At 49.8% G+C, this 27,428-nt stretch overlaps 1 protein-coding gene across 1 annotated transcript in view; it reads left to right on the forward strand.

The window, feature by feature from the left end:
- The window catches only part of CELF4 (CUGBP, Elav-like family member 4), a 310,947-nt gene that overhangs the window by 79,959 nt on the left and 203,560 nt on the right, over positions 1-27,428 (forward strand). The window contains exon 5 of the mRNA XM_011986116.1: positions 3,415-3,438. Within this exon, the coding sequence (XP_011841506.1) occupies positions 3,415-3,438 (24 nt within the window). The remainder of the gene's footprint in view (positions 1-3,414; positions 3,439-27,428) is intronic.

Below are 27,428 nucleotides of genomic sequence, written 5' to 3' on the forward strand. Positions count from 1 at the left end.
CCAGCCCTCGTCTTTGATAAACTATCGCGCCTCGGCCCTGGTTTATAGCTTCTGTGCGGGGGAGAAGAGAATTATTTATGGCCCCCCTAACTGGGTGTGATATCAGCCATGGCTATTATCGAGGCTAGTTCATCACCATAAAATAAGAAGTGTTCTTTGGGTCAAGGGTCTGCGCGGTCTCTCCTGTGGGTTCAGAGAGATGGGGCGGTGGTGAGGGGGGAGAGATATACGGCTGCTGAGTATCTAAAGATAAATGGAAAGATGTGTGTTTGTGGGCATAATTTAAAGAATTTCTAAATATAGTGTTGACGCTTATACAATGGACACTGCAGGGAAGCACGTGTGTTCTATAAGTATGCACACCCATGCTTACACATGCATGTTTACATTCTTACCAAGCCAACCGTATGTAAACACACGTTTCCATTTCTACCCCACAGCGGGAAAGGTTAACCAGGTAGACGGAGAGAAAATGCAACTCCGGGCGGGGGCAGCCTTCCTTTGCATCAAAGATCTTTCTTTACTCGTTTAGGGGTGGGGAGTGCTGAATTACACAGGGCCTTCCTTCCATTAAGACAGTCTTTGTATTGTATTTTGGTATTTGTGATTGCAAAGCACGGGGCTGAGTCATCTTAATAACATACCCACAGATGCAAATATATGGAAATCGAGCACCGCACAGATTTTGTGTGAAGCCCAGCTCTGGCAGGGTGGCCGTTCCCCAGTTGTTTTTTCAGTGGCGCGGCTACATGCACATATATTATAGTAATTACTTTCTGGGTGCCCTCTGTAAGATGGCAGAAATATGCTCCACATCGCCCCATGTTATGTGTGAAGCATAAAGCCATATTGTAGGATAATCAAAGGCTTCTGAGAAAGGTTTGTGCTGATTAATAAAGTGTTTATGGTACTTTGTTTTGGGGGAGATTGTGATAGATATTTTAGAGCCACCCAAATGGAATAGAAAATACCACATTGTTATGGGAGGCCCTTCATCAGCTTGAGAGAGATTGCTGGGGAGTTTCATGATGGCTAAAAGCCGGAATCAGATGCGGAAACAGACAGACAGAAGGTGGGAGGGGGAGGTTTAGGATTTTGAAAGGGGAGAGGCTGGGAACTGGGAGTATTTCAGTAGCAAGTGTGGATTGTTGAGGATCTAACATTAACTTGTGGTTGTTTATTTTACATATAATAGAACAGCTAAATGATGGAGTGTATTAGTTCTTTAATAATTTATAGAAATACTTTGATGTTGCAGTAATTACATTAAAGGTCACATATCAAAGGTAATTTGGTTGAGCAGCTGTGATGGTTTCTCAGAAGCAATCAATATCACTGTCCGTGGTGCTGATTTCACCAAGGGGCCTGCCAGATTAAAGAAGGCTTATTACCAGGCAGAAAGGCCCAGGGGAAATCAGGAGCACATTGGAGCGACGCGCCAGCCCCCCTTCCACCGATAATTAACACTGTTCCCCATAATCTGTGCTAATCCTTCATACTAGGAGATCCAGTGGCATTTTTCTGAAATCACAAAGACAAGTTGAGTAAGTTTGAGGGAAAGGGCAAAAAGAAACGTGAATGTATGTTGGGACGGGGAGGGGGTAAGATAGATAGAGCCCAACAGCAGAGCTGAAACATAGCCTAGAGTCCCCTCGAATACCGTCCCTTCTTCAAAGGCTTCACAGGGAGACTCATGGCCTCAAAAACCTCATCAAACAATTCTCGGGGCAGGCACGGCCCACCGGAGGGAGGGGCAGGAATAAAAGAGCAGATTGCAGCTCGAAGTTCCGAGGGCACATTGTCTCCACACAAACCTACATGCAGACGAATGAAATACAAAATGACCAAGTAAAATTATTCTTTAAAGTGGAGTTGTTTTGATTCCAGAAAGCAGATCTGGTGTTTTTGCTGTTGGTTGGTTCTCTCCTTTGAGATCAGAGAAAGTGTGCCACTAGCAAATGCAGGGACGGGACCAAGCCAAATGCTCTCACCCAACCAAATAATAGGTGCTCCTGCCAGCTGAGGCTGTGTTCATGGCTGTCTGTTTGGGTGAGAGGCAGAGGGGGACCTCTTCTTGTCTGGGGTGGCCACACTAGGTGCCCCAGCAAGCACACTTTATGTCTGACTAAGGAGAATGAAATTGAAAAAAAAAAAAAGAACCTGGAAAACTGGTAACCTCAGCAATTTAGGCACTTTTCCAGACTTCAAAATCCATTAAAATCAATCCATTAAAATCAGCCCTCCACTTTCTCACTGAGGAGAGAAAGAGGAGGAAAGATAGTACAGGCAGCCTATGCTGTTTCTAGCGAGTTACGGAGCTTGCATCCTGTTGCCAGCAAGAAAAATAATCCCATTGCCGTCATACACGCACACCACCACCATCACCATGAGCAACAATAACAAAATGACAGAGACAGAACTAGAGGCACCCCTAGCACATGTCTTCACTGGGGGCCTGAAAAGAGAAGCTGACATTTCTCTTGGGATCAGTGGAGGCTCAGAAACCAGACCACAGTGGCTGTTCTTACAAATCAGTGATACGTGATTCCCAGTATCCCTGGGAACCAGCCTAAGCAGAGCCCTCTGATGGCTGATGGAGTCATCCCTGGACCAGTGTCACAAATGGATTATTATTTTTGAGTTTGGCATGTTTCTAGTAGAATTAGATTATTAAACTATGAAGCTTCATCTGGGTCTTTTTGAGCACTGCCTTCTGCCAGAATCCAGGCAGAGTTTTTTTCTAATCTCTCTGCCTCTCTCTCTCTCATACTCTCGATCTCACTCTTTCCTGGCTTCCTGTTCTTTTCATGCCCATGCCCCTCTAGTCACAAAATTTGTTTCACTATCCACAGGGGACCGTCAACATAGGGCAGTTTCTCAATCCATCAACAAGTATGTCCTGTGTGCCAGACGTTCTGTAAAATACAGAGATAAGAAAACCACATCCACCTCCCCGCTTGGAATGGCCCACCAAGTTGGGAATGGAAGCCACACACACAAAAATATCTACATCGTCAACAATACAAGACAGCACATGTTATTATAAAATGGATAGTGTGGACAATTGTTCAATAATCACAATATTTTTAAGCACTTACTATACGACAGGCATGATGCCAAGCACTTTACCTACATTGCCTCATTTTATCTTCACAACCACCCTTTGAAGAAGATGTCATGATTATCCCCCACAGAGGAGGAGATTGAGGTTTGCCCAAGGTCACAAAATTGGTAAGTGGCCGAGCCAGGACCAGCAGTGAGTCTGCTACCAAAGCCCAGGATACCTGCCTCTGCCAGTGCCACCAGTTGCTTTAGGAATTTAGAGAGAACCAGGATGACCATGGAGTGGAGGAGTGACTCAAAGTTTTCATTCAGGATATGGGCAGGGTGGGAGTAAAATGAGTCAGATGGGAGCACCAGTCCAAGAAACTGCCCAGAGTCGAGGTACACACGACAGGCCAGGAGCCAGGCGACTCACACGGGGCAGCAGAGACCCACTCTGAGAACCACCTGGAGCCACAGTATGCACAGGAAGCCTCTTGAAAGAAATCTGTTCCTTAAAATCGACCCGTGATGCTTTGTCACAGCTCCTCCAGCCATTGGGACTTTATGGGGAATTATCGTCCAGGAAGAGCCCTTCTGTTTCCAAAGTTGGGAATACAGGGTCTCAAGGGAGATGCTCAGATGAGAGAAAACCGGATGCTATGACAAACTGTGGCCAGCACTTTGTTCCTTTGGTAGCAGAAAGGGCTTCTCACCAGGGCTGGCAGGGAAAGAGCTGGGTCCAGTCAGTAGGAGGCCAGGAAGCAATGGGAATTAGAGCTGGCCGGGGATGGGGGTGAGGGAAGTGGGAGCTGTATCTGCTTGGTAAACATTAAAGTTCCAACTCACTAGTTAAAGATTGGCTTTTGTGTCCTCACTCCAACAACCCTAGAATACAAAGCAAACTAACACACTCCTCCCTGCTGTCTCCCCCTTCCCCTCCCCTCATGTCAGCCTGGCAGACATGCAGAGTCCCGCCATCGCACCTCCCAACTCAGGTCACTGTGACTCAGGACGGGTCACTTCCATGGAAATTCAATGTGACCTTTGAGTTTACCAGGAAAGATGTTAAAGTGGGAAAAATTATTTTTAAAAGAGCTCAGTTAGATTTCTAGTACCACTATCTCAGAGTGTCTCTCCATTCTATGCCTTCCTCTCACTTTTCTCTTTCTTAATCCCATTTTCTCCTCCTTTCTTTCTCTTTTTCTTTTTCTCTCTTCTCTTTGTGCCCCCATTTTCTCCTCTCTTCTCTCCCTCTGCACATTTTCCTCTATCTCTCTCACCAACACTTTCTTCTTTTATCCTTCACACTTCGTCTCTCCTTTCTCTCTCCTCCCTCCCTCTTTCAACTTTGGCCCACCCACCTCAACCCTGACACCCATAGGAGGCTCCGGTGGGGCCCCCGTCACCACATGGGGGCTTCCCTGGCAAGGCCCATCTCCCTTCCTGACAGTCCTGCCATTGAGGGATCCATCTAATTTTATGTACAACTGTAAAGATGAATGATAAGTAGAAAGGATGCAGGCAAGAACAAGATGAATAAATTATAAAGGGCAAATGATGACAAGACGGGGTCCCCAGAGACAGTGATATGATAACAGAAACTAAAGACGAATTTATGATGGATGTAGTTAGCATGTATGGAGGTTGTTAATTCTTCGGGGTAGTTTTACAACTTCTAGTGATTGGTGCAATCAAAGCTTTTCATTTTAGAAATGGGATGTGTTTCCACTTGTCTGTCCTATAGGCACAGTGTTGGTTTTTGTCTCTGAACAGTGAGTCTGGGTCCCGTCAGCACCTGCATCTCCCCCTGCTACCTTCTGTGTCTCTGCAGAGATCATCTCAGCCAGATCCACACACTCTTCCAGTTCCCCGGTCCTGTTGTCCTTCCTCTTGCTGAGTGTATTAGCATGGGACTACTGCAACAAAGTACCACAAATTGGGTGGTTTAAACAACAGAAATGTATTGTCTCACAGTTCTGGAGGCTGGCAGTCCCAAATCAAGGTGTTGGCAGAGTTGGTTCTTTCTGAGGGCTGTGAGGGAGAATCAGTTCCAGGCCTCTCTCCTCACTTCTGGGAGCCTCAGGCATTCCTTGGTTGTAGACGGTGTTCCCTCTGTGTCTTTGTGTCACCTTCCCAGTGTACACTGTCTGTGTCCAGACTTCTCCTTTTATGAAGACAGCAGTGATTGCACTAATGACCTCGTCTTAACTTGATCATCTGCAAAGACCCTATTTCAAAGAAGGTCACTTTCATAGGTCCCGGGTTTAGGACTTCAGCATCTTGTGAGGGGAACACAGTTCAACCCATAACACTGAGAAAGGGGCTGCCCTGTGGCTCTTCCACAGTAGGGAGGATAAAGGCCCACAATAGTGTCTGAGTCATGGGGGTCCCCCAGCCTTTCCTCTGTATCTCACCTGGATTCATGCTTTCTTCTTTCTCTCTTGGGAGAATGGATGATATATCTTTCTTCTTTCTCGTATTCCCCAAAAAGAAGTATTCATCTGTCCTTTTAGGGCAGTGGTTCTCAATTTTGCCCTGCAGGGTACATTTGACATTGTCTGGAGATGCTACTGGCATCTAGTGGGTAGGGGCCAGGGCTGCTGCTGAATATCCTACAATGTACAGGACAGTGCCACAGCAAAACATGATCTGGCCCCAAGTGTCAACAATGCCAAGGTAAAGAAACCCCATCCCGGGCCTAGGGCAGGTAGAAGGTGGGACAGTGAGGCCCTGGGGCAGAGCGTTCCTCTCTTACTCACTGGTTCTCATTCATTCAGGGAACAAGCCCAAAGATCCTTAGAGTGTTACAAGAGGGAGGACTTGTGAAGAGGCAAAAGCTCCAATGGTGTAAGCACAGAGTAGGGGGAGTAGTACGGGCAGGAGCAGAGGGCAGAGCCCACCTCCAGGCATTAAGGATCACTTGTCGCCTGCCATTCACATGCACTCACATCTGCAGGGCAGACTTGACCCAAGGGCTTAGCAGTTTCAGCACCGACTCCAGCTCAGCTCTCTCCTGGGTTAGGTGAATGGAGACTTTGTTATAACGGAGCTGGGGCCAGAACCCAGGCCTTGAGACCCGCTCATGTGGCGCATTTCTCTAGCCCATACCCTCAGAAGGGCCCCCACCCCCACAGCAAACAAGCTTGGCAGGCATGTGCCCTAGCCAGGCTTTCCAGCCAAACAGGACCTTCACCACAGGACACCAGCCTGGGCCCATTATACAGAAGGGAACACCAAGGTTCCAAGAGGGAAGTCTGAAGCGCTTTACATCCAGGTACTGAGGGCATAGGGGCTACATCTGTGATGCCTTTGAAACTTGCCTCTTCTCTTCAACATTAGCCCTCAGCCCAGCCCCATGTCCCACTGTATTCATGCAAAATCTTTTCAATCTCCTCCCCACAGAGACATCTCAAAGTCCTCCTTCTCCCTGGGGATGTGCCCATAGTCCTCCCTCCTAGACTGTCCACTTTCTCCTTCCCTGCCCCAACCACTGTCCTGAGGGTTCCCCATTTTTCAAGCAAGTGGCTCTTGACTCTCACAGGGGCCTCATCTTCTCAGTGGCCCCCATGACAGAGTCCAGACCTGCCATGGACTGTGCCCAGAAAGGCTTCCTAACAAGTTTATCTGAAAGAACCAGAGAACCTCTGTGCCTGCAGTCATCATACATGATTTGAAGGAAATAAACAAACAAGAGGGCACATGAGATAATGAACAGAGGGAACCTGGGCCAGGTCCAGCCTGCCACCAACAAGCCACGTGGCCTGGGCAGAGCAATGAGCTCAGACCCTCCCTGGACACACCATCTAGACTGTGAAGGAGGTGGTGGGTCAGGTTGCCTCTCAAGCCCCTTCCGGCTCTGACATTCTTTATATTTCTAAGAATAATGAGCTCAGCATTACTCACATTACTTAAAACAACAGGGAGACGAGAGGAGAGGGGGAGAGCGAGGACGACAGCGTCTCGTGTTCTCCACTACCCGAGGCCATTGGTGACAAGTGTAATAAAGCGTGGGTCAGGTATGTCTCTCCCTGATGCAGAGCATCCAGACTGCCTGCCCCCCAGGGCTGGGGCTGGATTCCTGATGGTACCCCCACCCCTGCCCTCTGCTCAGGTCTCATTCTAAGGACACCAGACAGGCATTTTGCAATTTTCACACTGCCCCAGTGTGGCTTGGATCACGGTTGCCATCACCCAAGTCAGCGGCAGCAGCGTTTACAGATAGCCCGCCCCCTGCGGAGTTTGGTTGTGGGAGGCAGGGTGTCTGACATCAGACAAAAATAAGTAAGACACGGCCTGTTGCAGAAGGAGTTTATAATCTGGTTTGGGAGGCAAGTGTGAAGACAGCTCATGATCCAGAAAATATCCTTAGGGGCCCCAAAAACGGTAGTGATGGGAAGTGCCCAGGAGTTCAGATGAGAGAGATGGCAGGATAAGCCAACATGCCCTGGAGAAGCCCACACCACCACGGTGGCATTCTGCTTCCAGGCCCTCACCCCTCTGATGCATTCTTCAGAGGCTGGCCAAGGGTGTCATTGTAAGATAAAGGTCCCACCACCTGCAAACCACCCAGGGCTTCTGTCACCCACAAGATTCAGCCAGGGCAGACAACATCCTGGCCACAAACCCTCCAGATGCACATTGCCTTCCTGCAAGCTCCTCTTTTTCCATGTCATTTCCTCTGCCTGGAGAGTCTCCATTCACCCTTGGAGGCCCAAATCCAACATCACTTTCTCTGAACAGACTCTCTGCCCCGCTCGGGGAGCTTTGCAATCCATCCCCATCCGCACCCAGCACTGCCCTTGGGGCCCAGGCTGCTCCCTTAACGCCACAGTTCCCATCTTGGATTCCCAGCCTGTACCTGCTTTCCTGTTTCTGGGCCTGTGCCTGGGACTGGCCCAGAGCAAAGATGGGTGGGAAGGAGGCAGCTCCCCCTCTGCTGAGCAACCTTGCTGGCCTTGGCATTTCCACAGGCACCAACAGATCATTCTGGCAGCTCCCACTCCAGCCATATCACCTCCATGCCCCTCCAGAAAGTCTTCAGCCTAGCTCACCCTGCAGGGGTACATTTGGAAAGAGGAGAAAGCCTCACTCTCTGGTCAGGGATGTAGAAAGGAAGTGCTGTGTGGAAGGTGCTTTGGCCCCGGCAGTCGCCGCCGGCGCAGGTGTGAGTGTGGGCGTGTGTGGAGCGAGGTGTGTGTCCACCGGAGCGGGAATGTGAGGCTGCCGCGAGGGCTGTGCCTGCGTGAGTCCGTGTGAGGCTCCAAAAGGTTTGTTGACCTTTCGCCAGAAAACGAGGCTGAGAAACAGAATGTCTGTGTGAGCTCCTGCTTCGGGATGGATGTGTTTTAGGATTGGAGGGTTTCTGCTGGGGCGCATGTGTGTGGGCGTGCAGAAGGACACATGCCTTTGTTGTTGACCTGCAGGGATCCGGAACTGTGGGCTGCCACATTCCATCAAAAATGGGCAAGCCTGGGTGATAATAGAAAAAAACGGTATTGTTCTTTATTCTTTAATTCCTCATGAAAACAGCTGTTGTAAAGAGGAAAGGGCTGGAGTGCAGGGGAGATGAGTTCTCTCTAGGGCCCCGAAGTTTACTGTGGTTCAAGCACCCTTTTTTAAATCAAAGGCATTTGTGGTATGTTCCCACGATCCCACCAGGGGGCGCCATGCAGGTGGCATCCTCTTCTGGTGGCTGAAGGAGCACAGTGTGTTTAATGGTGAGCCTGGTGTGGCCCACCCTGTGCCCAGCACAGAAGAGGCAAAATGATGCCGAACGCTCTGCTCCACCCTTCAGAACACTGTCAGCCTATGCAGAGGACACCAACCGGCTGGATGACTTGGGGAAGCCACCCAATCTTTCCAGGTCTGAGTTCCCTAATTTCTATCATGAAAATCACATGTGTGAGCTCTTTATATGCTGTGAATTGCTATAAATCATCCAAGTTGTATTATTAATGACAAACCAATGATGTGAGTGGGAATGACCTTCGGAGTCCTTTGCCACAGTAAAGTCCTATGACTCCTAATTCACAGATGAAATAATTAAGAGGATAATAAAAATATAGGATGGCTCAAGTATGCAGTTTGGACTATATGTCCCGTTATATTTCAGAAAAGAGCTGGGATGACCAGAAAGGACTCCATGGAGCAGGGAGGACAGAAGTTGGTTGTGTGTGTAAGGAGAGAGGACCTCAGGAAATGAGTAAGAGGACGAAGGCTTGGGGAGCTAGGGCAGTGTGAATTTTCCTCCTGGAGTTGGGGATGAGAACAGGGAAAATGTGTCTGGAGATGGAGGAGGCTTTTCTCACACTGCTGTGCTTCAGAGCCTCTAGCCCCTTACATCCTGCGGGCTCCAATCAACTCCATGCAGATCAGTTGCTCTGAATTCCTGCACACGCCGGGCATGGCTTCAGGCCCCAGCAAGTCCCCAGCTTCCCAGCTCCCTAGAAAGGCCCTGCCTCTTCCCAGCCTACCCACCAGAATCCTCCCAGGGTGTCAGGACCTAGCCCCATGCTCCCTTCTTCTGTGATGCTCCTCTAGGTTGCTGTAAACCACATTGATCTTGCCCTTGCCTGAACCTCTGCAGGTCAACAGCACCGGAAGTCTAAACCCTGGCTAAAGTGTGGGCATCAGATCAGCATCACCGGGATCTGTTAGAAATGCAGAGTCTTGAGCTTACTCCAGATCATCTGAGCCACGTCACTCAGATAGCACCCACCACCCTTTAACAAGATCCCTGGGAGATTCGTGGGCACAAGAAATTCAACCACCAATGGCCTAATGTTAGGCTTTAAATGATATTGTCTTAGTTGGAGCACTCCCAGAAGCAGACTCTAGACAAGCAAATTTGAGCGCAAATAGTTTCTTTGTGGGGTTGATCCCAGTAATTGGGTCAATAGTGGAGACAAGGAAGAGAGGAAATCAATAAGGGGTATCTTATCAGGCAGACCAGCTACCACTGCGGGTGTTGCTGAACCCCACTGGGACTCTAGAGCCAATGTCAGTCATACTCCTTGGAGTCATCCCACCCAAAGGGCCAGAGAACTGGGGTATTCATGCACCAATTTCCACCAGGTTGTGGCCAAGGATGTGCCCAGGCGTCTTCTGCTCTCTAGCTTTTCTGGTTTACTGCATGGGTGGGCAAAGTGGGCTCCACTGTCAGAGGAAGCCCTCGAGCTGGAAGTGCTGGTGCTGGCAGTTGGAAGTCAGCCCACTGTCACTGAGGTGGGGAAGAGAAGGGGTCATGGGCGGGACACCACCTACATCTACTGCAGATTGAGCCTGGCAGCATCATCCCAAATAAGAGAGCAGATCAAAAAATCCCGTCTCTCTAACCCCGATGACAGTTCCCATTCACTGTGTACTCGCTATGAGCCAGACACTTCACAAATATTATCTCATTTATTTAAGACAACATCACCCAGGTCTTAACCAAGCCTTATTAGTGCTATTGTATGGAAGAGGAAACTGAGGCAAAGGGGCTTGCTCAGACCAGAAAACCATGGAGAGATCTGACTCCAGAGCCCATGCTCCTTCCTCCTCATCCTAGGGCATCAACCCTGTAGAAAGCCAGAGCTGCATGAGGGCAGGAACTGTCCCTGTCACCCCAAGGCCACACACCAGGCTTTTCTGGCAGAGGACTCTGGCATGATTGCTAGACACCTGGGGTCCCTATGGGGCAGGGCAGTGGCCCTCGAGGTGTCACCCCACACCTAGCCTGCCTCTGTGTTAGAGAAGTCCTGTTCTGAATGGAAGGCAGAGCCTGATTCCATCCCCAGCTCTGCCTGGAGCCTTACTGTGTGCCCTTGGGAAGCCACTTAACCTCTCTGAATTGCAATTTCTAAGTGGCCACCCTTCCACTTAGAAATTCATTTGGCTGCAATGGCCTCAACAAATAATGCTTTGGGGTTTTTTGCACATCACAGAGTCTGGGGCCTCGTGTTGCTTCAGCAACATAACCAGGCAACAGCAGCAACATAACAGAGTCCCTCTCCTCACTGCTGTCGGAGGGCATTGCATCTGTCATCAAGCAGAGCAGGTCCAGCTGCCTCTGTCCCTTCTATCTGGAATGCAAAAGGTTTCCAAGAGGCCCGCTCTCCAGGAGACATCTAAGTATGTCTCATTGGCCAGAACTATGTCACAGGGCCACCCTAGCTGCAAGGAAGTCTGGGAAAGAGGATATCTTGCCAAAGACTACGCACATGCCTTCCATGAACAAATTTGTGCTCTTCAGTGAAGAAGAAGGGCCGGATAATATTGGTAGGATCTGGAAGAGTCTGCCCTCACACAGCCTGGTAGAGCTGGTCAGGGGTTACAGAAGAGCAAGCTGGCTGGAGCAGCAGCCGCCACCTCCCCGCCCCACAACACGTGCGACATTTGCCTTCAGCTTAGATCACACCCTGATGCTTCTATGAGGACGCTTTGTCAAGAAAGCAGTCTTAGGGTGTGGTCCAGAGGAGCTTCTTCATGCAGCGCTGCTAACTCTGCATGTTTATTCCAGCTACTGACAGGGTTTCCAATTCTGTGAGATTCATAAGGGGGAAGGGAATAAAATTTCAGCTACCCTTAGGTAGCGTATTTGTGTCCTCTGTGTCTTTCTCGAGTTTGTGCCCTTCTGTGCCTTTGTGTGTGGCTTAAATATTGAAGAATCAAAGGCCGCCACGCCAGCAGACAGCTGTGCCACACCACAGGCATTCCACAGGCGGTTCCCCACTCCCACTTTTTTGACAGTTGCACCAGTGGTCTCACACCCTCTGAAAGTGGGTCGGCCAGCTTTCAGGGCCAGCAGCAATGGCACCAACTTTATTTTCAGAGACTGAAGCAAGACCTCTTTTGTAAAGGGGTGTGGGGTGAGGCAGGGGTGCTCTGTGCAAAGCCTGCCTCAGATTGACCCTCCTGGTAAGCTTCAGCATGGCTGAGAGCCTGGAAGGAGGGGACCAGGGACAGCACGGGCTGGCCTGTGTTGCCCTATACTCCTGAGGCCCTCCCTCATAGCCTCTGCCTGGCCTGGGCTGTCCCACAAGGTAGTGAGCCTCTGGTCACAGATATGTTCAAGCAGTCTGAGTCGCAGGGTTCAGGGGTTGATGCAAGTAATTCCAACATTGGACCAAATCAGTTCTGGGGGCGAGTTAAGATCCCATGATTTTTTCTAAGTTTTACTAGCTTTACCATCATAAATGCCCACATAGAACCAGTCCCAGTCCTCAGCCCCAGCCAGTTTGGCTAGGTCCCAAATTCCCTAGCCTCTAGCCTGGACTAATCCTCATCTCTGCTTCAGGCCTCCCAATTTCTCCCTTCTCTGAAGACCGTCAGTCCTTAGAGGCCAAACCCTCCATGCCACTGGGCAGGCTTAGGCCTTAAATTTAACAACCCAGCCTCCAATCCCAGCTCTACCACTCTGAGCTGTGTGACCTTGGGCTAATCACTTAACTTCTCTGTGCCTCAGTTTTCTCATCTCAGCCCTGGGGTGCCAATAGTTCTTTTATCCAGGGGCTGTGTATGGATAGCATGAAGCATGCAAAGTGCCGAGCATCCTGCTACTCTTGCACACAGGAAATGTGCATAATGACAGTCTCTCTACGGCTGCCACTCTTACTGCAGTGACTCTGTCTCCAAGAAAGAAGTGAATCTTCCTACCTGGCCCCTTCTGATCCATCCGCGGCCCCTGGCTGCCCAGGTCTAGAGGGCAGCCAGCACGGGGTGCATAGCAGCAAACCTCCCAGTTCGATAGCCTAGTGTAGGGCTGGCCGCAGGGAGGGACCAACAAACCCCACCACACTGAATGGAAACCATTGTAAGAGTGGCGGGCAGGTCCGTAAGGATGCTGGAGCAGGCCCTGCCAAGGCCTGGCTGTGCTGGAAGAGGAGGGCTCAAGATCACCACCTTCATGCCCCCACAAGAGGTGTTAGTTAAATTTGTCCTCATGGTTTGCACAATCCCCCACATGAGACCTACGTCATACCTCCCTCTCCACTCCCTATTCTCCGTTCTTCACACCGAAACAGGGCAGCACCCCTGGAATCCGGGCGAGCACAGCCCAGACGATTGAAAACCCTAACCAGGGAGAGCAGGGGCAGAGTCATGCCCTGGACACCCTCATGGATTAAGATGGTCCGGGAGGCCCTTCAAGGCCAAGAGACAAAGGGTCTGAAATGAATATGCATTCAGCCTCTCCCAGCAGCACTGACAGCTGGCATCCAGCAGCTGGAACAGCTCAGAGCCTGGGAGAAGGTTTGTAATTCAATTCAGTAAGTGTTTCCTGAGCACCCACCAGGAGCATAGCTCCACACTAGGTGCTGCTTGACAGGCGGAAGTGAGGAGAGGGCGAGAACCCTGCTGCCCGTGGGGCTTCCCTCCTGTGGAGGAGAAAAGATGTACATGCCAAGCAATTAGAGGACAATGGATCGAGACTCCAGACTGCAATGTAGAACTGGGAGTGGTTTGGGAGTGCTTCAAGACAGGACTGCTTACTGAGTGTCACACTGCCTGGGCAGGAATTGGCAGGATCTAGGTGGATGGAGGGGGCTGGAGATGTCACTGCAGTGAGGTGACAGCAGGGGCAAAGGGAAGGAGGAGGGAGAGATCAGGGAGCACTGACTAGAGTTCAGGAAGGGCTTGGGGGCTGAACTTAGCATGAGTTGGGACCCCCATGGGTAAGGCCTTACACATCCCACTGAGGAACTTGTTCCCTTTCCTTTGGGTTCTTGGGAGCTCATGAAGCTTCCTAAGTAGGAGAGTGTCCGCTTCCACATGGTACGTGGCATGGTCTGGATGGGGAAGGCCTGTGCCAGTCCTGATGAGAGGACTGAGGTGGAGAAGTGACATCAGGAACAGGAGCTGGTACCAGTGGAGAGCCTGCCTCAGTCCCCCTTCCCAGAAGCAGCCTCAATGGGCACAGGCTGGCAGGAGCTACTCACTTGGTTTGGGGCAAGTCCTGCTGGTGGAGAGCTGAAGGGAAACTTGGTTCCCTCTGGGCCCTAAAGCTGGTGAGGGAAGTGGGCATTGCCCTGACCACTTGAACATTTGTTGCACCTGAAGAAGAAAGTCTCCATTCAGGGCAGACCACGCAGTGCTGGAGAGGTTTCCAAACCACCTCATCTCGCTACTGCATGTAGGGATTTCTTTGACATTCAGATTTATAATAAACGTAAAGAAAGAGGTTCTCTCTCTCTCTCTCTCTCTCTCTCTCTGTCACACACACACACACACACACACACACAGAGTCATGAAGAGTCAGAATCTGCCTGGGATCCATATGTTGCAAATGCTCCCTGGGTGATTTCACTGCTCCTCCAGCTTCAGAAACCCTGTGTGCTCCTCTATTCTTTGTCCAGCATTGTCAGAAAATACTGATTCCTCCTCTTGGGCTAGAAGAGTTTGATCCATGAGGAGGGCCCCACTCTGCCATTATGTTTCCCTCCTGAGGGTCAGGGAACTTCAGAAAAGTGGAGTGGGAAGGGATGTAAGCATCACTCGCCTAGACAGTTGGACACCGCGCTGCTGGGATGCCACATTTGGGTCTGTTCTCATTTGCAACATGGCCTTTATCTTGAAAAGGCTCCATGATTGATAACCAAGTAAACCTACCCTAATTCAGAAGAGCTGGGGAGGACACCCATTTCCATTAGCAACCGTATTATGGGGTGTGCTCAGTGAAGTTTTATTGCTTTTGAGTAGACAACCCAACAGTGCTTCCAAGTTAACGTCTAACACTGCTTTAATGAGCAGATGCAAAGCCTGCACAGCAGGCTGATGAACCAGCACAGTGATGAAGTGACACAGAGGATTCGTAAGCCACTTGCAAACACTGGTCTTAGGTTGACAACATATTCCTGCACATAGAACTTTGTCTACACTACTTATTTGCTGATCAAAATTTTCGATAGATTTTTCAAAGGCCAACTTTACAGCTAAAGTTCAAATTACCCCCTATTCTGACTCGGTAGCATTGAAATACACAAAGACTTCGGCCAACTCCTTAAGTATTCAGTATCTAACAGATGCAGCGAACTTGCGGTGGCCAAGGCACAGAGGGTCATGGTTCTTGCAGAAAGCCTTTCTTGATGGGCTTGAACCCTCATTCTCTAGCCATGCCCCAGGGATTCACTCGGGCTGTCCTGCGTTATGAAGTGGCGGTGGGGGCTACCTCCCACTGATGCCCCTTAATACTCTCAGACCCCGTGGAGTTTTGCTATTGGTTTGTGTGCTCCAGCCTGCACCATGCCTGGATGTTCCTCAAACTCTTCTAGCTCCTGTTAAGTTAGTGGGCAAGAACCTGATCCATCACTGATAGATAAATCAATGGAAGCAAACCTGCTATCTGTCCACTGTTTGAGCCCTCCCTCACTCCTGCCCAGAGGTTCTGGGAAGACAGTGTGTGCCATCTTCTTCTATTCTTATTAAACTATTTATCTGGGAGAACTTAATATTTTCTTTTTGGATAAACTGAGCTAATGCGATGTGCTTGTTTTAATTTGCAAGGTTAACTGATCTAATTATCTGTGGCGTTTAGTTAAATCCTTGTGCCTGGGCCGGCTGCAGGTGTGGGCTTTGAATCCTGCCAACAGGAAATCTCTTAAAACGAGCTGATCTAACTCAGCGGGTCTGCTGGTATGAGGGATTTTCTAATAATGCATGAATTTATTAACGGCCAAAGATAAATAGAGGATGTATTTACATTAAACAAATTCACAAGGAACTGTCTGCTGCTTCCCCGGCCCCTCTCCCAGCAGATACATCCCCCAACTCCACATCACTGTCTGGGCCATACAGGTGGAGCAGAGAATGACTCTGAGGCGCTCCTTGCAGCTACAAGTAGAGGCCCCTGCCATCATGACACGAAGGGGTAAGCAGGTCAGGCAAGGGTTAAAGATTAGATTTTAGTTGGTCCCAGACTCCAAAGGAGCCAGTGGTGTTGCCCTGCTCCCTAAAAGTTGGCACAGTCTTGCAGTTAACAGGTCCCTCCCTCTAAAGAAGGAAAGTGATGATCCCACTTTCCCTAAGCTGGGAAGATGGTCCCAGGAAATCTGAGTTTGGAACTGAGTGCTACACTTTCAGGGAAGTATGTCCAGAGAAGGTGGCCAGGAGAGGTGATATGGTTTGGCTCTGTGTCCCCACCCAAATCTCATCTCAAATTATAATACCCATAATCCCCACATGTCAAGAGTGGGACCTAGCAGGAGATGGTTGGATCATGGATGTGGTTTCCCCCATGCTGTTCTCGTGATAGTGAGTGAGTTCTCACAAGATCTGATGGTTTTATAAGGGGCTCTTCCTCCTCTGCTCATTGACTCTCTCTCGCCTGCTGCCATGTAAGATGTACCTTTGCCTCTGCTTGCCTTCCACCATGATTGTAAGTTTCCTGAGGCCTCCCCGGCCATGCTGAACTGTAAGTCAATTAAACTTCTTTTCTTGTTAAATTACCCAGTCTCGGGTATGTCTTTATAGCAGTGTGAGAATGGACTAATACAACAGGAGAAGGAAATCCTTCCTCCTGAAGCTAGTTGAATGGCCGATGCCATTCATCATCCAGAAAACAGTCTTGGCAGATATAGGTGTGGCCAGATTGAGGCGGCAGGAGGAAAATCTTGGGAGCCAGGTAGAGGGGACTCACCCCACACAGATGTCCTGAGAGCCTGGCTTCCCAACCCCTGCCCTGCCATGGCCCTGACCCACTAGTAGCTGCCCCATCCCTCTTCTGGGGCTCCAGAAACCCTTGCAGAGGCTAGGCCTCTGAGGCCAGCACTGTTCAATGGGAGTGGAATTAGTACTCCAGAAATGCACTTTGCTTGAAATACCATTCAGCTGCATTGTTTGAAACACAGCTTCAGGATCAGGCCAAGCAGCCAAAGACGCATTTGAAATGCATTTCCCATTACCTAGGGCCCAGGTGCCCTGACAGCCTGAGTCACTCAGTACTGACCTGTTTTCAACTAGCATGGAGCTCTCCCTCTTCCACGTGAACGATCCTGGATAAAATCGTACTTGCAAAAGCCCGTGTAGAATATGCACACACATGCAAGATGTACTTGTGCACATACAGATGTAGCTGCACACTCATCACTCAAACACACACACATGCACGTACATACACACACCAGAGTGCATGCCATATAGGTGCACACAGAAGTATGTGTACATAACAGATGAAGCGAACATATAACACACATGGGAGAGACACATGACATCCTACACATGTGCACATGTGGGCACACGAACACACATGTACACACACTTTGTCAGACTCCTTTGAAATTGAAAGAGAATGTAGTTCTTTAGGGACAGCTGAAGATAAACTCTTGATTTCTGATTTCCAGAGCAGTTTGGACAAGGTCCTCTGAAATGCATTAAAATGCTAATCACAGCATCTGTCTGAACTCTGGCAGCTGTGTGACTTGGGGAGAAATGGAAACAGAACGAATTCTGAAGCCTGGGACTCTTCTTTGACTCTCCTTCTCTTGCTCTCTCCTTTATCTTTCCACTGCCCTCCCCTGCCTGCTCCCCTGTGGGCTCTACTCAATACCAGCCTCTGTGCCACCTCATCCTCAGTCTGGTCCACAGTGGCCATTGACTCTGCCTGACTTTCCCGAGTGCATGGCTCCCATTGCTAACAAATAAAGCCACCACCCTAATTCTGGCTGTGCCCAAAACTCCCTGCTGTGGAGTTGCCCCAGCCCATGTGCAGGATGGGCAGGGCCAAGTTCCAGACATGGCCTGCATCCCAGAAATGGTCTCCTGCCCTCTGGGACCCCTGCTCTCCGCAGGTGAGAGTAGAGAAAGTGCCTGCTAACAAGGTACAGATGGTAGAAGTACTCTGTTTAACCTAAAAGAAGTGAGCTCTGATGTGGAATGTCAGGCAGTGTACCAAGCAAGACAGGGAGAATGTTTTAACCAGAGTAGTTTTCTGACACTCCATAATGACCCATATATTGACAAGGGATGGGATCAGGTGGGGGTCTGAGAGTCACACTCCTGAATACCCTTCACTGACTCAGTCACTCATCTTGTGACCATTAGCTCCTCCCCAATCCCCACTACCTCCCACTCTGACCTCAGGATCTGGGACAACACTGGCTCCTGACTCCCCCACCCGTGAGCATGTGGCTCCACACCTGCTCAGTGGCTCCACTAGTTTCCTTTGCCTGGCGTCCTCCTATGTCCACCCAAAGCTCCTCCCACCAGGTCAGTCCTTGACCAGCATTCCAAACTTAGCTCACATGCCACCTTCTCCAGGGAGCCTTCCCCAATCTGGATAAGATGCCCTCTCCTGCATGCCTAGAATTTCCTACGCCTACCTCAGTTTACCAGAGTTTAACATGACCACTCCACCCTAGCCTGTGCTCTCTTTAAGAGCAGGGACTGGGTCCTACCTATTCATGTGGACCCATCCTTGGCACAAGCCTGGCCTAAGTTCTCAGTAGCTGTGAGACTGTTGGAATGCAGTGGGTGGCTGCATGGGTACATGAACCCTTGGGACCAGACCTACTTTGTGGGAGTCCCTAAGCAGACATCCTGGGGGCTGTCTGCCCTTTCTGCTGGGACCTAGAACAGGCTCTGGTCAGGCTTGTGTAAGTACAGACCTCGCACCAGGCTTCATGCGCCCACATCCCCAACCCCGCCCCATGAAGATTGAAGCTCCCAGCATACCACAGTTCCATTTTTCCTCTTAGGCATCAAACTGTCATTTCACTAAACACCATCTGGAGACTCCTGGCCTCAGCCCCTCACTTCTCCCAAACTCTTATTAATGTGATGGGTGTTTATTCCTTCTTCCTCCTCTTCCACTTCCTTCAGAACATCTCAGCTCTGTGGCCTGCAGACATTCGTCTTATCTTCAGGGAGCTCAGCTCCGCTGGGGAGGGCAGCTGTCTCGCGCTTGGCTTTAGGCAGCTGACAGTGATAAAGAGCAGACAGAAAGAGCAGGCGCGACTCAGCAGGCCCCGTGTGGAGCCTTATCCCAGCTGTCCTGGAAAGGGGGATGTCAGAGGCGAGCTGAAGAAGAAACCCAGGTAAATGTGGTCCACAGTGGCCTTTGACTCTGCCAGCACTCCAGGACCCTCCAGGGCTCCCTGGCGCTATCAAACAAAGTCAGGATTCCTAACCCCAGCTCCTGGACTCCCATGATTCTGCTGCCAGCATACTGAGCTCTCCTTTCCTTCCTGTGCCCATGTTGTGGCTGTCATCTGAATGCATCCCCTGACCCAATTGTTGCTTGTCCTTGAAGAAGTTCATGTCTTCCTCCTCCATGCAGCCTTTCCTGACTACCTCATGCATGCCAATTCCCTTCCATGACGCTTACTGCATAACCACATTATTTTTGCTCAGTGCTCCAATCCACATTGCACTCTGTTTTAGACCATGAATTTTATCTCCCTGAACCTACACAGACTCCTCTGATGGTACCCACAGAGCCATCCCAGCTCTGGGCACACAGTGGGCCCACAGTCAACCCCCACTGTCGTCAAGCAAAGCGGACCTGAAGCAGTGATCCCACTGAGACAAACCTCAGCTCTCTGAGGGTTGCCCAGTGGCCCTTGAGGTGCTGGCACACAGAGCCCTTCCCCAGTGTCCACATGGAGGCTGCCCATTCCCACCTTCCACCATAACCTGGCTGGCACTCGGGACCGGCTTTCTTCCCCTGGTAGAGCATTAAGCTAATGTGTGTTGTGTCTCATTAGTGGCATTCTGTTTGTGCCAGGGCCAGGCAATTTGATGGGTGGTTGATTGGATATTCCGTTTATTTACGGCAGGAAAAGCATTCTTTATTGAGGACTGGGCAGCACACTTCTGTCCCCATGGCACTAAGATCCTCCAGAAATCAAGCAATTGTAAATTAAGACTAAATAAATAATATATAATAAGCAATAAAGATTGCAGGCGTCCATGCAAAGAGCTTTCCTCAGGCATCTCCCCAACCTGAGACACCAGCCCGCCCAGAGCCTGCAGGAAGGTTGACAGGAATTGCCCTCTTTAATTGATATGTGAGGAAACTAAGTAAGGCCTGTGGAGGTTAAGAAACTTGCCCAGAAGCAGGATAATGGTGATCCAGCACGTGGCAGTGTCCTGAGGACCCGGGAGACCCAAGGAGACTCCTCACAGACTTGTCCATTTGCTGAGGTTGCACACAAGGAAGTAGTTATCCCAGGAGACATCTGAGAACATCAGCTTGGGCTTTCTTCTCCTGTCCCCCTTCAGGCAGCATTGCCAGTGTGGGTGGGCCAAACTGGCTCGGTTTAGAAGTCTGAAGATAGCACTGTGGCCCCTGTTCCCTGTGAACCAGCCAGGGCAGGCTAAAATTTGGGCTTCTCCACTCCCCACCTGTTAGATGCCTCCCCTGGCAGGGCTGCTCCGTGGCCCACAGAGTGCCAGGGGCTCTGAGATTCAAAGGACTGTGATTCTCAGCCAGCCTGTCTGAGAAACACACCTCCACACCCAAAACAGCAGGCCAGCCAGAGCACCAAAGCCCACCCCAGGCAGAGTCCTGAGTCATGGGACAGATATGGACAAAGCTCTGATGTCTCCCCTGAGGGCTCACATATGGTCCAAGTATCCCACCATACAGCCCCAGCCAGGGGCCTAGAAAGGGCTACCTGAGTCATTCTGCAGCCAGAACAGTGGGAGAGGAGAGGCTGGGCATTGATGGGAGTCTTTAAGAGCCCCGAGCCGGAGGCATCAGAAAGCTTCCCAGATAGAAAGGCAGTGTGTGGAGCTTGGCTGTAGAGATGCAATCTACATGTCACTCAGCCCAGGCCCCACTCCAGCCAACCTTCCCGCCTTCCTTCACTCCTTTTCTGCTCTTCTTCTTCATCCTCGCAAAAACTAATTGTCTCTCTCACCAGCCCGAGCCCCGTGCTTTCCAGAGGTTTATGCATGAAACTAATTATGCACCGCTAATTTAGAAGCTAGCAGCTTTCCCGTTACCGTTCATTTGATTTGGGTTGTTCTGCTGAGTGGCATTTCTGTAAATATGCCACAAGGCTGGGGGCCTGTCAGGGAGGGCAGCCTGAGTTCGGGGTCAGGAGGAGGGGCCTGGGTGTCTGGGGGTAGCAGGTGTGGTACACTTCATGTGGGAGAGGGGACAGGAGGGTTCCATTACCATAAACCAAGGAAGGCCTCATTAGCAGCCCTGGATGGCCCTACCAGGATGTAGGACTATGACTGTAAAATGTCACACTCAGTTGGGTGGGGACAGATTAGAAAACACCCACAAAGGTAAGAAAAAAAAGCTCCAGATTGGCAGGAGTGTTTAGAGGTCCTGGACACTGCAGGCCAGGAGCTGGGACACACTGAGCAAGGTCGGGGCTGGAGAGGAGCAGTGACAATAACAGTGGTCATTGCCCTGGGAAACTCCCTCCAAAGAAAGATCTCAGGCCCAGCTGGGTGATGGCACTGCAGTCCTGGAGGGCTGGCATCCTAGGATCCAGGAGGGAACAGGGATAGGCAGGACTCTTTGGCCCAGGTCCAAAGACTTCCGTTTCCACTTCCAATTATAGCTTCTTTTGTGACCCTATGGAGACAGTTTAATCTCCCCAGGCCTTGAGATACACTTCTGGTAATTGGGAAGAATCATTTCAAGTTGATCATGGGGTTCAGTAGAGACCCCATGAAATGAGAGACCTGAAGAGTTTTTTGTGAATTTCCTGACACAGTCCACAAACATGTCGAGTGCCTCTGAGGGCCCAGCAAGGGCTCTCTGGGGAGTTGCTTGGGCTCTTGGTTCTCTGACCTGCTGCAGCCAGGCCGGGTGCCATGGACATGTGAGGCTCGTCACACAAAGCACTGAACTCTCAGGAGGGCCCTGCACTTGGGTTAATGCTCTGCAGTCATCATCTTGAAATTCTTAATCGTTTTCGAACTAGGGACTCCACATTTCCAATTTGCACCTGCAAATCACATCGGACCCTGTCCTCATGGAGGAGGTTCTCTAGGGACTTCTGAGCATTAATTGTGTCTTCTGGAAAAGGAGTTCCCTGAGGACAAGGGCTGTGTCTTCTCCTCTAGTCCCCTAGAGTGCAGGTCCACAGAGTGCTCAACAGAGAACTCAGGCATTTCAAATGGTTCTCACACATGGTGTACCTTGCATTGTCTAAAACAAGGGTGCCCAATCTTTTGGCTTCCTTGGGCCACATTGGAAGAAGAATAATTGTCTTGGGCCATGCCTAAAATACACTAACACTAATGATAGCTGATGAGCCAAAAGAAAAAAATCGCAAAAAAGAAATTCATAATATTTTAAGAAAGTTTACAAATTTGTGTTGGGCCAGGGGTTGGACAAGTTTGAATAAGTCAAATCTTATCCATCTATCATGCACACTGCCCTTTTACTTCCCTTCATGGCCCTAGTAAGCATCTTCCAACAACCCTACTCCCATCTCCCAGCAAACACGGGGGCCCCAGTTCTCACTTCAACATAGAAAAGTAGATGTCAGCACTTGCTGCAACAGCGACTCGTGGATGCTGACAACCCCACTGTTGACTCCAATCTCTGGTAGCTAGGAGCCTGCCCAGCTGGCAGCTCAGAGATCTCAGGGTGCATCCACCAGGGAAGGACTAGGAGAAAAATCAGACAATGCCTGCAGGGCTTGTGGACAGACAGCCACAGAGGAAGGCCTCCGGAGGAGCAGACACAAGGGTGAGGAGAGGAGATGTGGCACCAGGAGATGTTTTCCAGTGATGGAAAGCCCAGCTTGCTGCCTAAAGGGAGGCTACTGAATACCCCCAGGAGACCAGTGATGCTTGCTTCTCCTTTTCCCTACTTGAGACCTCCAGGCAATGCCAGAGAAGCCTTTCTGGGTCAGGGGTGGGCAAATGGATACAGAGGCAACCGCCAGATCATCATCCTACCTCTGCTGAGCTCTCAGGGTGCTCCAGGGAGTCAGCAGGGCTCACGGTAGAGTGAAGCTTATCACCTACTCTCCTCTGTTCTGCCACCCATTTGCTGTAGACCAAGTATCAATTACTGTCTCTGTGCCACATTTCCCTCATGGGTAAGATGAACTTGGTCCTCCCAGGACCCCTTTCCACAATACCATTCTGACCCCCTCATTTTCCCCTAATCATGCCTTGTCCTTCTCAGCATCCTCACCAATAGTCAGACATATGCAATTTCTAATTCCAATCCAACCAGAGCACCCATGTGGCCTTGTAGCTAGTCTCCTACCTGCACTGGTCTGTACCTCCATATCTGCAAAATAAGCATGACAATACCTTCCTTTGCACGGCTGCCAAGAGGAGGGGGTAATGGCAGCCACTCACTGAGCAGAAGCTACTGCTGGGACTCGGTGACCACAGACCATTCTGGCATACAGCCACATTGCTTAGCAGGACAGCTCTGGCTGCCTGAGACGATATGCCTCCTTTCACCAGCACTAAAATCTACCCTATCTGATATGGTTAGGCTTTGTGTCCCCACCCAAATCTCATCCTGAATTGTAGTTCCCATCATCCCCACTTGTTGTGGGAGGGACCCGGTGGGAGGTAATTTCATCATGGGGGCGGTTCCCCTCGTGCTGTTCTCATAGTGAGTGAGTTCTCACAAGATCTAATGGTTTTATAAGGGGCTTTTCCCACTTTTGCTCCGCACTTCTTGCTGCTACCATGTGAAGAAGGACGAGTTTGCTTCCCCTTCCACCATGATTGTAAGTTTCCTGAGGCCTCCCCAGTCATGCTGAACTGCCAGTCAATTAAACCTCTTTCCTTTATAAATTACCCAGTCTTGGGTATATCTTTATTAGTAGCATGAGCAGAGACTACTACGGCACTCTTGACAGCAAATCTCAAGCCCTGCCTCCACCCTGGGACTTGATAACTCCCATAGGACTTAATGCGGAATCAGCCTCCACACCTGTGGAGAACTAGTTGCTTCTGTGGGGTGGCTCCTGTCTTCGATAACTTCTCCCAAGCCTCTCATACCCCAGGCATGCAATAGACGGCAGAGAAGAGCTGTTGAGTGAAATGGACACACTGTGTGAATTACATTCTTGGCCATCCACACTAGCGTGTGATGTATTATATGGCATTCCTTGTCTTTGATGCTGGTTTTTCCTTCCCTTGATGGAATCTCAGTGTCATTTTCCAGCAGGCTTTTTCCTTTCCCATAGCAAACCTTAGGAGACCCACCTCCCACATCCAATCAACCCACAGCTGTTACTTGGCGTTGATGCCAAGTGTCTAAGACTGCCAGAGAGGCAGGCCTCATGCTGAGCCATAGTGACCAGACTTCTGTGGGAACCAGTGCTGAGTAATGGTTCAAATGGTAACCAGCATTAGCAAATAGTTCCTGTGATAATTGCAGCCTAATTTGTGTGTGTGCACATGAATTAGCATGCATCTGTATGCCATTAGCACTCTGAATTATCTCCTGAGCAGCAGCGCTTGCCTCGGGGCCCTGTGGACAAAGCCAACAGTGAGACATATCTAGAGCTCAGTTTCTTCTAAGAACAAAGGACCGATAAACAAGATTTCAAGGAGAGGAAAGAGTTTGCTTCCAGACCATTCTGTGCTCCACAAGCTGAACTTCTGACCATTCCATGGCAGAGACGCAGAGAAAGTCAGGAAAATCCAGACCTCATCACTGTTGCTAGTTGGGCTGCATGATGTCCTCAGCTGGAACCTCCTGGAAAAGAAACAAGGGTAATTCAGGAACCCCTCGCTCAGCATAAGAGCTGTGTTCCTAGTTGGACTACAGAGAGGACGGTGTTCCATTTTAAATGTGTCCAGGGAGTTATTTGAAGAACTCCTTATATAAAGTGGGTGATCATTTCTGGACTTGAGTTTTCATATCACAGACTTCCTAAGTACAGAAACTTTTAGGGTTAAGATCTCTACACAGACCCACTCATGTTCAGACATGGCGAGCCCTGGGGTCACAGTGATTCTTAGGAAACTTCCCGAAGAAGCACCAGTGATACTGGGTCTATTTCTTCGACTTCCTCCCTCTTGGCCAGTACTGCCCATCCATTCAGAATTTGAACTGCTAGGTTTTTGTAAAAAGTACCTCGGAATTGCTATTTGATTTTCTATTTTTGGTTTTCTGAAAAGTCTTTCAATATGATAAACTGCACATCATGCCATTCAAACTCTGCCTTCCAGGGACATATGTATTTAGAAGAATGCATCTTCACACACACAACAAAACAAGTTGGTGTGGTGTTAGGGGCTGAGTGTCCAAAGTCGATGAGGATAGATTGGGGTGTTCCAGCGATGGCCAATGACAACTTTGCACAACAAGTGTCAAGACCTCCACCCACTCCCCACTCGGTGTGAGCACAGCCAACCCAAGGCAAAAGCTGCAAGACAGAACTGCTGAAGATGGGCATGCATCCCTCCAGGTTCTGAGGCCAAGGTCACATGGCCCACAGGCTCATGTGTGACAGGAGTTTGGGTCACACATGAGCTTCACAGAGTTGAGCTCCTATGTGACCCAAACTCCTGTCCAGTCCTCATTCCTCCCACTTTCAGCACATCACATCCATGAATCCTATCGATGACTGTGGATGAAAACATGAGGCCTCCATGCTAAGGAGAGAGTGAGTAGATGGAAAGACATAAGACCCTACTGAGAGAGAGGTGAAGAGAATTCAGGTAACTGACTGTAAGTTCAAGAGCTCTGAGCAAAAGAGATGGGAGAGTTACCTACATAGACCATTAGCTCTGAGAGAGAGAGAACACAGAGCATTTTGGCTTTAGAGAGGTGACTGAGTCTAAGCATGGAGCCAGCATCATGGGGACACACTGGGACCAAAGAGAATGATGTGGAGCATGAATTCAGCAGCTCAATGCAAAAACCTATGAGTGCAAGAAAACATTTTAAAACCCTGTGGTATGGCCCCACATCCTTGAAAATTCACCGCAAGGTAGGTAGTCTAGACATAAGAGGTGGGATCAGAAAGTGTCCCAGGCTCTGTCATCAGTGATGAGCCCTGAAAGCAATGTCAGACTCACAAATAGCAGCAAGTTCTCTGACCAAGGCAAGTTTTGCAAGAAATGAAGGCTCTGCAAGCAGAGCCGAGCTCTCCAGATAGCAACAAGCTTTGTGGATACTGATGAGCTCAGCCTACAAGCTTAGCATCTACAAAAGACAATAGATTCTACAAACAGCAACTGGTTCTAAAACCACTGAAGAACTCTGCAAGCAAGGAGTAACTCTGCAAACAACAGGCTCCACAAACTGCTATGGGTTCTGCAAACCTTAATGAGCTTTGTAAGCAGTATCAGGCTCTGCAAACCCCAAGAAACTTTGTAAGTGGCAGCAAGCTTTGCAGATCGTGATGAGCTCTGCATGTGATGCCCGGTTCTGCAAACAACAGACTCTACAAACAGCACAGGCTCTAAAGCCAGTGACGAACCCTTCAAGAAACAGCTGGCTCTGCAAACAGCAATAGGCTCTACAAATGTCAGCCGACAGGGATGAGAGCTCTGCACGTTATAACAGAGATACTGCAAACTGTAACAAGGTCTCCTATGTGTTGGTCCCCAAAAATAGCAGGTTGAAGAACCTCTGTCCATGCCAGGAGGTGAAATACCTGGCCATGCAGTACTCCTTCCACATAAGCCCAAAGGTGATAATGGAGCCCTCTCTTCAGCAACATTTGAATGGAAGGTCAGTCCCCACCATGGGGAAATCTCCACTAGTGGTGCATCCTTACTAGGGCAAAGAAAACTCCCAGAGGCAAAAGTTCTAGTGTGCACCTGGAAAACTCAGAGGTGGCGCCAGAGATGGTAGTGGAAGTGGCCAAAGCAGACACTCACATCTGCAGAGAGAAAGCAGGGCCCTAATGGGAAAGAAAGCTCTAGAGACACGACAGCCTCAGCCACCAGCACAGAATGCTGCCACCCCCACTTCATGACCTTAGCTGTCCCAGGAAAGGGCTCCTTGCTCAAAATATCCTGCTGTCTGGCCTGTCTTTGATGCTCAAAGTCCCATCATTAAAACTTATACTGTTAGAGTTCACGCATGACCCTTATTGGAATGAAATCACCACCCACCCACCCACTCTGCCAACACCCTCAGCCTGACACCTCGGTGTGAATCAGCTCGTCACATCCTCTCCCTGGTGATAGACATCCAGGAGCAGCATTTGAAGGTGTGTGGGAGCCAGATTGTGCCTGGATCCTTGGAGCATCGGATATTATGCTAGAAAGGACTGGAGGAGGAGTGGGCAGGGATGGAGGACAGGAAGACAACTTGAGGGTCAGGCTTAAAAATGGAAGGGTCACATTTTACAGTCCTGCCAGGCCAGAGCCTCCTGGGAAAGCTGGGCTCAGAGGATGGAACAGGCCGGTGGGCACCAGTGAGTGGGAGAAAGGAAAGGAGGAGGAACTGGAAGATGGTCTTCGGGCTGCGGGATGTGAGGTCTTCTCCCAGATTGAGTTCCCAGACCCTG

This window comes from Mandrillus leucophaeus, unplaced genomic scaffold (genome assembly GCF_000951045.1).
Source record: "Mandrillus leucophaeus isolate KB7577 unplaced genomic scaffold, Mleu.le_1.0 Scaffold294, whole genome shotgun sequence".
NCBI lineage: Eukaryota > Metazoa > Chordata > Mammalia > Primates > Cercopithecidae > Mandrillus > Mandrillus leucophaeus.